Below are 7874 nucleotides of genomic sequence, written 5' to 3' on the forward strand. Positions count from 1 at the left end.
GTGTATTTCAGAGCCACCTGTATGAAAAACACTGCTACATCTTAAGCTAATATTTTAATGTCTCTCTTCTTTTAAACCAACTTGTCCTCACTTTTGTGCATTATAATACAGAATCTGGCCCTTTTAATTTGAACAAGGTTGTTGGTTTGTTTTTTTTTTTTAAAAAGACCAGTTTGAAGTACATACGTAAGCTGGGTAATGAGCAGAATTTGATTGTGTCATATATACGCTGTGTGAGAAGACATTTACATTGTTTGTAGGCAACAGGGAGCATGTGGACATTTACACTGTTGGAATAACATAGTGGGAATTTGGAATTTCGTTCCCCAGGAAATTCCTCAGCCAAATACCCCATCTTTCTTTGCTTCCCCATGGACTCCCAAGCTCTTGGACATGCAGAGCTGTCTGTATCCCTCACCCTCTGGCAGGGCATGGGAAAGCCCCTCTGAAATCAGAGACCGCAGAGCAGCAAAGCCCCTCTGCTTCGGGACATACCACCAAGCCCTACAAGAGCCAGATCCTGTAGGATTCACTGCTGCACCCTGGGGACCTTGGAGCCCTTCCAGCTCTGGCTGGGGCAGGCAGGTTTTCAGGACTAACTGCTCCACAGCATGGCAGGCGGGCTGGCCAGAAGCCAGGCATCCTTGCCTGTGACATTGACCTGGTTTCCAGTGAAAGAGTCAATGAAATCCACACATCGATGCTGCAAAATGCCCCAAGTTGGTTCATTCAGCCTTTTTCTGCTGAAAACCATTTCTTCAGAAAGCCTTCCTCTACTGCAAAATCATCTCTTTCTTCTGGTGTAGAGTTCTTTGAGAAGCAGCCAAGACTGAGCTGCTCTGAAAGGCTGTTCAGATTGCCTGGTGTTGGCCAAACTCTGGTGCCTCTGAATCAAGCAGGGAGGGGAAAAATAATAACAACATGATCCAGTTCTAAAAATGCTAGCCTGAAACCACCTCCCTTTAAGCTGACTGGTATATCAAATGCATGATTAAGAATCTGCCAGAGAGAATAATACAGCTTTGATTATCCCAGTTGCATGCATGAATCACTTCTAGCCACTCATTGTAAAAGAGAAAATACACTTGGGTGCAGACAAATGGGCTGAATTTAAAAAGAAAATGTCTTGGAAGCCATAAGTTAATGAGAGGGCAGCATTAGGAGGTATTCATTGACTCAATGCAGTTAAAAGCTTGGTCTTTTCTAACTGCAGAGCAAACTAATTCTTTTCAAAAAACACTTCCATAAAAGCAGTTGATGTGGTTAGTCCGTATCTGCTCCCCTGTAGTTTGCTGCATCTCATTAGATGGATCATTCTTAATAGGAAGATCCCCATCGCAATAAGGTTAGACCGTTCCAGGATGTCACATTATTATAACCGACTCTGTGTTTCAGCATAATGAGATCATGAGTTGAAAGATTCTAAGCTATCAACACAAGATACAGCAAACACTTGTAACAGATGCATTCCTTGTTTCCTCCAAGGGTCCAGTGAAGGAATAAAAGAACTGTTACGTATCATTTACTCCATGGGAGAATGCCTCTCTGAAAGTGCTGTCGGCCATTGAGGCAGAAACACCACCTTAAAAATCAGCAGAAAAATTATTTTGCCCTTGAAATCAAAAAGAAAACGGATTCAGGGCGAGCCTGGTGCTAAGCCTCTGGCATCAGCGAGTGGGAAGTATTCCTTTCCCCAATATTTGCTCTACAGCAGAATAGCATTTGCTAAAGTGGGAGCCTTACTGAAGGGGTGTCAGTCAACTGAGCGTGCAGCAACTAGATAAACCGATGGCAAAGAAGGAGCAGCGTGAAACATCTTGGGTAGAGGGAGACCTGTTTGAGGTGAAACAATAGACTATAATGAAAAGTGGAGACCAAGTATGAAGGAAAACTCTGAGTGGCAGTTTTCAGGTCTTGGAGCAGATGGGGTGGCAAACTGGAGACTGGTAGCAGGAAGCATTATCTTCTGAGAAAAATCTGTCACACCCTCTCACATCAGGAGTTGCACTGGGTCCTAAATCAGAGGGTTTGGTCTACATGAGGTGGCCACCACCCAACATGCCTGTCCTAAATCTGCAGCCCAGCAGCTTTTCCACGCTCAGTGCCTGCTGAGAGCCTGAACCGCATCATCATCCCCGCCACAAGTCAAAGGGGAGAGGAAAGTTCCCCTGAAAGCCTCCAAGAGGGCCTGAGGGAAAGACCTAACCTTTTGATCCTCCAAAGGGATATGTGAGTCTGAACATGGTAGCCACATCGCTCTGCCTGCACCCTTCCAACCTCCTTTGGGAATTAGCACTGAAAAGCTGGTGTGGTGTGAATGCGTATCTTGCCTTTCTGCTGCCCAGGTAGGCAAATGGTCGTATTGAATCTTACACACACTGCCTGCTATTTATTCTAAGATACAAGATGTAGAAATAAACAGGCATTTCTCGGCTCTAACAGATTGAACGTGCTCGCTTACGGATAAAATCAAAGTGCAGGAGTTAAATGCTTTTTCTGTGCAAAAGCAACTTTGCTGAGGTCATACTTATCAGTTCGGTTTTGCTATTACGATTTTGGGGTTTTGAAAAATATTCTGTGTTGCTGTGACAGAATTATCATGTCCTGTGTGTTATTCTGATGTGCCATTGCACAGGAACAAGAGAGCCAAAAGTATTTCTGTAATGCTTTGAGCAGAGCATACTGAAGGCAAACTGCACTGGTTTCAAACCAATCTCAAAGTAGATACCATCTGAAATTCTTCAGACGGTGTAGTGTCCCTACACCCAAGTTTTAGCTACTCTCCTAACCTGTAGTCCATCAAAATCACTATTAATAAACTAAACTTTAATAATGTTTAAAACAGATTACCAATGCCATCATTGCTGATACCTTTTAAATTTCAGGAAGGACTCAGAGACTGTCATACGTAGGCTGCAGGCTAGCTCAAAAAGCAATGCTTTTTGTTGCAAGCATGACAGGTGGATGCTAAGGATGTGCAAAATGTAAAGCAGAGCCTAACACCTGAGCTGCTGAAAAACAAAGTTTCCTCAGGGTAATGCTTTGATATAGTCAGAATTGTAGGATTCCTCTTAGCTGGGCACCTCCTAAATACACTTACAGCTCCTGAATACAGAATAGTGTATTGCCCACGCTAGGGATATTCAGATTAAGTAGTATCAGATTCCCTTATTGGGTCAAGCTTTAGAGGGAGGACTTTTCAGTCCTAGAGTATCAAGTTTAGCTTTCCCTTGTTCTGTCACAGGTGTTTTTCAGAGTCTTATTTCCCTAGAGTTACGGGGTCTTCCACAAATAACTGTTTCTGCAAAAAGCAGTAGTTAGAAGTTAAATAGGTGTTAATGAAAGATGCAGATTCAATATGCCTGTCCTATCTCTCCCTGCTTCCTTGTCCTCCCAGCATTTATCATTTTCCTGGCACCACACATGGGGAGCAGCCCATCTTCTAATCTACAGGTAGGGACTGATACCCTAATTAAGAAAAGAAGCAGGGAAGAGGAGGCAGGGATGGCATTTCAGGGAGCACAAGCCCAGGTGTGTCTTGGAAGTTTCTTCAAAACAGGGTATTCCATCCACATTTCTAGCTGTTTTACCATATGCTTTGAATAGACTTTCACTGATTTACACATTGTCGTTAACAGCATGGAGGGCCACTTCCAGGGCAGTAAGAATGCAGCGTTTTTGAAGTTTTTGCATCATTTTGTACTGGAAATGTTTTTCTCAGTCCAGTTTCCTTCTTAAAAAAAAATATATATATATCGGCTGGGTTTATAGCCGAGCTCATTAACTGAAAATACATTTGAAGGAAGAAAAGGTTGTAGCTTTGCCCATGCCACAGCGTGTTTGTCTTCAAAAACACTGACCTACCCAGCTGCCCTGGCAGCAGTGCCTTTGAAGGATATTTTGGTGGTTTATCCATTGCCCACCTGAAGCCAGGCTTCTTGATGTCCATGCAGTTTGCATGCCCCATAGCATCAGGCTGATGTCTTTTTCCACAAGGAGGATTTTAGCTCTGGGTGCTTTGCTTGGCTGGGTGGTCCAGAAGGGCTGTTTTTTTTCTCAGAAGGCTTGGGCTGGTGAGTTTGATGTAGGCAGCTGTACTGGATCTAACCTTGCATGGTCTGTCTGCCCCCTGCCAAGTTACCATCACTGTTCCAGGGTGAGCTTAGCTGCTTACATTGCCATTGCTGTTTATAGCCCACAGTATTGAAATACATAGGTGCGGTTTGGAGTCAGCTCCATATGTGAGACTATAAGCTGCAGAAGTTCAGCAGCTGCTTGGGTGAACAGGCAGGACATCCCAAACCAGCAAGAGAACAAACAGGCAAGTGGGACAGGAACCATACTAGCTATCGCAGCTGGCCCCATGCCACACTCTCCAGCAGAGCCTCAAAAACAACTTCCCCAGGGTTTTTATCATTTAGACCAAAGCCTGGCCAGACTCCGTGGATGCTTGCCCTCTTCCCTACAGACTAAGCCAGGTGCCGGGCAGGTGGAGGGCTGCCTCGGTTGCACTCATGGCCGATCTGGGAGCTAGCAGGGCAGGGAAAAACCCACAAACATTTATTCTCCTTTGGCTGCCCCCGAGGCCTGTGGAAAAGCAGGAGATCGTTGCAAAATAAAGGTTAAAGCACCCTGGAAGCATCGCCCTCCTGTGACCCCACCAGAACAGAGCCATCAGTATCATCAGGGGATCCTTTATCTCAGAACATTTGTTATCAGCTGGTATCAGCTGACTGGCATTGGTGTGGCCGTGGGCATGTTACTGTTGCTTGGACCTACCCCTCACATCTCGTCTCCCTCTCTCTTCCCCACGCTCCCAAGGTTGGCTCCGTGGTGGCCGTCGGCTGGATCCGCTCCAAGAAAGCTGTCGACTGGCGCCTTTTCCGCAACATCTTCCTGGCATGGTTTGTGACTGTGCCGGTAGCTGGCTTGTTCAGCGCTGGAGTGATGGCACTGCTGATGTACGGGATCCTGCCTTACATCTGAGGAGCCTCCCCCGCTGGGAAAAGGGGAAATGGCCAAGCTACTACCCAGGGGAGAAGCGTTCCCATGAAAGAACCAGTCAGAGAGGATCCATCTTCCATATCTAACTTCTTATCTACTGTACATAACAATGTGTCATATTGGTGACATGGTGATGTGGTGCCATTTCTTATATATTAAAGAAATATATATGCATATAGTAGGTAACAATACCTAAGTTATATTATCAGTGGGGTGAAAATAATTGCCTAGAATTTAATATTAAGTAAAATTTGTACATAGTGTATCATTTTGGTGGCAATTTTTTAATCTTTTGAAGAAGAGTATGGATTAGGAAATGTTTCTTGTCCATTTGATATAAGAAGAAGCGAGGTACAGGACTGCATAACACATGAATTTTTTTAAAGCTATTAAGATACTGGAACAAAATAAAAATGTGCAGAAGTGCTTTTCATAAAATAACTTTGTTCATATCATATTGATCTTTGTGTATCATAGCATGATGGTTATGGCTGTGTAAATACTTACAAACAGTAACTTTTAAATGGTGCATTTCCCTTATATATTTTGGATAAGAAAGTTTAGGAAGTACCAAAGAAGCAGGGGAATAGCTTGCCGATACTATGTCGTTGTCTACACGTGTGAGTGTGTGTTGTGTTTCCCCACCTCTAACTCAATGTTGTTTTCACCAAGCTCCCACCAGCGAGGCTGGGATTAGTACTGTTCATGTCTTATTGTAACTTTAAAAAAAAAAAAAGCACGCACAAAAAAGTTAGTTCTCGTTACTTAGTAGGCAGACCACAGTTCTCCACATTAGCTGATATTAGACTGACTTCATTTTGTGGGTTGAATTTGAAGTACGTCACTGCTCACCTTCTACCTTTCCCCTTCAAGTCTCCGCTCCCGGTTGCCCTGCTATCAATTCCAGCAGGAGAACGGACCGTCAGTCTCCTCGTTTTCTGTCCATCCAGCCACAACCACACACTCTCAGGTACAGGAGCCGGACTGTGGGGTGCGTGGCACCCCCCGGTACAGAACCGAAGGGCAGCAGCGGGTAGGGAACGGGCTTAGCCCTGGTGGTATGGTTGAAGGTGTGGGCGCCCATGGGAGTGCTGACCCGCACAAGGGCTGGCATGTCAGGAGCATGGCAAGGATGCGAGCAGATGCTGGGTCCCGTTGGCGAGTCCCATCCCGCGCCACAGCTCAGCAGCTTCCCGCTGTGCTGCAGGGGTGGGACGGGAGCCTGGCTGTGCATGGATGGCGGTTGCATGGTAACCAGCATTTGGGATGAAATTTTTTCACGGCAGCTCAGGGGGAAATGGCTAGCTACATCCCCTGCACGGCTTTGGAAAGCACATTTGGGTGAAGGTTACTGTTTTGTGGGTGGGGAAGCAAAGGGCAAGGGGTGCCCAGAGGAGGTTGGGAATCTATTACTGTTTAAATGCTGCTAAAATTTTGATAAAATGTTCTTGGTACTCCATTGTGACTTTTCCATTGGTCATTCATACTAAATTTATAATAAAAAGATAAACAGCCCCTATCACTGTTTGCCTCTTGGGTTTTTTGAGCATTACTCAGCCATGCCAGCCGTAACGGGAAGGCTCCACAGGCAGCTAAAACCTTCTCCTTGGCATCTGCCGCCTTTTGTTCTTTGTCCGCCGAGGTCAGTGAGGATGTAACCGCACTGTGTGCGGTGCTGACAAAACCTCCCTTTTCTGCCTGCCATCCCAGCAGCCCCAGTGCCCAGCCCTTGCTCTGCCCGGGGCTTGGCTCATGGCTGTCACCCTGGTGAAGTCTGGGAGCTCGGGGGCTGCTTTGGATGTATTCACCGGGTGCTCACTGGCTCCAGGTGCTCCCCTAACCCTCCTTTCGAGGGCTCTGTAAATATCCTCATTGCTGCAACACCATGGCACTCAGTTTCCAGCCCCTCTGAAACCCTAGAGCCACGGTACCAATAGCACCGGCAAACAGGTGGGACGATGAGCAGCGGCTGAGTGACCAGAGCAGCCAGTAAAGGCACAAAGACAACTTGGCACCTGTGGAGGAGGCTGGAAGGGCTCACCCTGTCTTAGCGCTTGCATAAACAAGTCCGTGCCTGGTGGCCCAGCAGCTTGCCACCTTGTTTCATCTACAGAGACAAACCAGACTTGTCTTCTCTAGGGCAGGGACCCAGCTGCAGCCCTGCCGGACACAGGCAGCATGCGGGGCGCTGCGCCGGCACCGGGGTGGGGTATGCGGTAATTCTCCAGCACACACAGCTGGGCGCCTGTCGACACACATGTCTAGGAATAAAACTGTTCTGAGGGAAATGGCCAGCAAGGAAGCATCTCCAAAATAGCCCTGCCCCAAATACAACAACCTTTAATCTGGAGAGAGATGGAAAACCCGAAGTGACTTTCTCCATGCGGCAGAGGTGTCCTGCACCCTCAGGGAAGCAGAATTGCCGCAGGGGAAGGACAGCTGGTGAAATGCCCTGCAAATATGAGCACGGTTAAAACGTCTTTCGTTCAGGCAGCAACGAAAGTAGGTACAGATCTATTTTCAGGGCCGGGACTGGTGGGGTTTTGCATTTTTGCAGCGGCGTGGTGGCTCAGCGGGGCCTGAGAGCCAAGCCTTGTTTAGCCAAGACCTGTTCAGCAAGCAGATGCTGATGGACCTCAGCAGAGCCCTGCAGGGTTGCTGCTCCCGCCGAGCTCAGCGCTATGGTGAGGGTTTTCCCTCTGCAGCTCCCAGCCGTGCGGCCGCAGCCCGGCGCAGGGCACAGGACCCCAGGGTTGTGGCAGACCTGGCTGTGTGCTGGGGGGGGGGCATGCGGCTGCCGGGGGCTGGGTGCCCACCTTTCGAGAAAGGTGAGGGCAAGAAACAGCTCAGCAGGTAAGAGAGGCAGAAGC

At 47.3% G+C, this 7874-nt stretch overlaps 1 protein-coding gene across 6 annotated transcripts in view; it reads left to right on the forward strand.

The window, feature by feature from the left end:
• The window catches only part of SLC20A2 (solute carrier family 20 member 2), a 59062-nt gene extending 52539 nt beyond the window's left edge, over positions 1-6523 (forward strand). For 5 of the 6 annotated variants that reach the window (XM_055697459.1, XM_055697452.1, XM_055697474.1 and 2 more), the window contains one exon: positions 4822-6523. In XM_055697459.1, the coding sequence (XP_055553434.1) occupies positions 4822-4986 (165 nt within the window). In that variant the 3' untranslated portion in view covers positions 4987-6523. The remainder of the gene's footprint in view (positions 1-4821) is intronic. The other variant, XR_008729982.1, reaches the window with a different exon arrangement.
• The last annotated feature ends 1351 nt before the right edge of the window (positions 6524-7874 follow it).

This window comes from Falco cherrug, chromosome 1 (genome assembly GCF_023634085.1).
Source record: "Falco cherrug isolate bFalChe1 chromosome 1, bFalChe1.pri, whole genome shotgun sequence".
Classification (NCBI taxonomy): Eukaryota; Metazoa; Chordata; class Aves; order Falconiformes; family Falconidae; genus Falco; species Falco cherrug.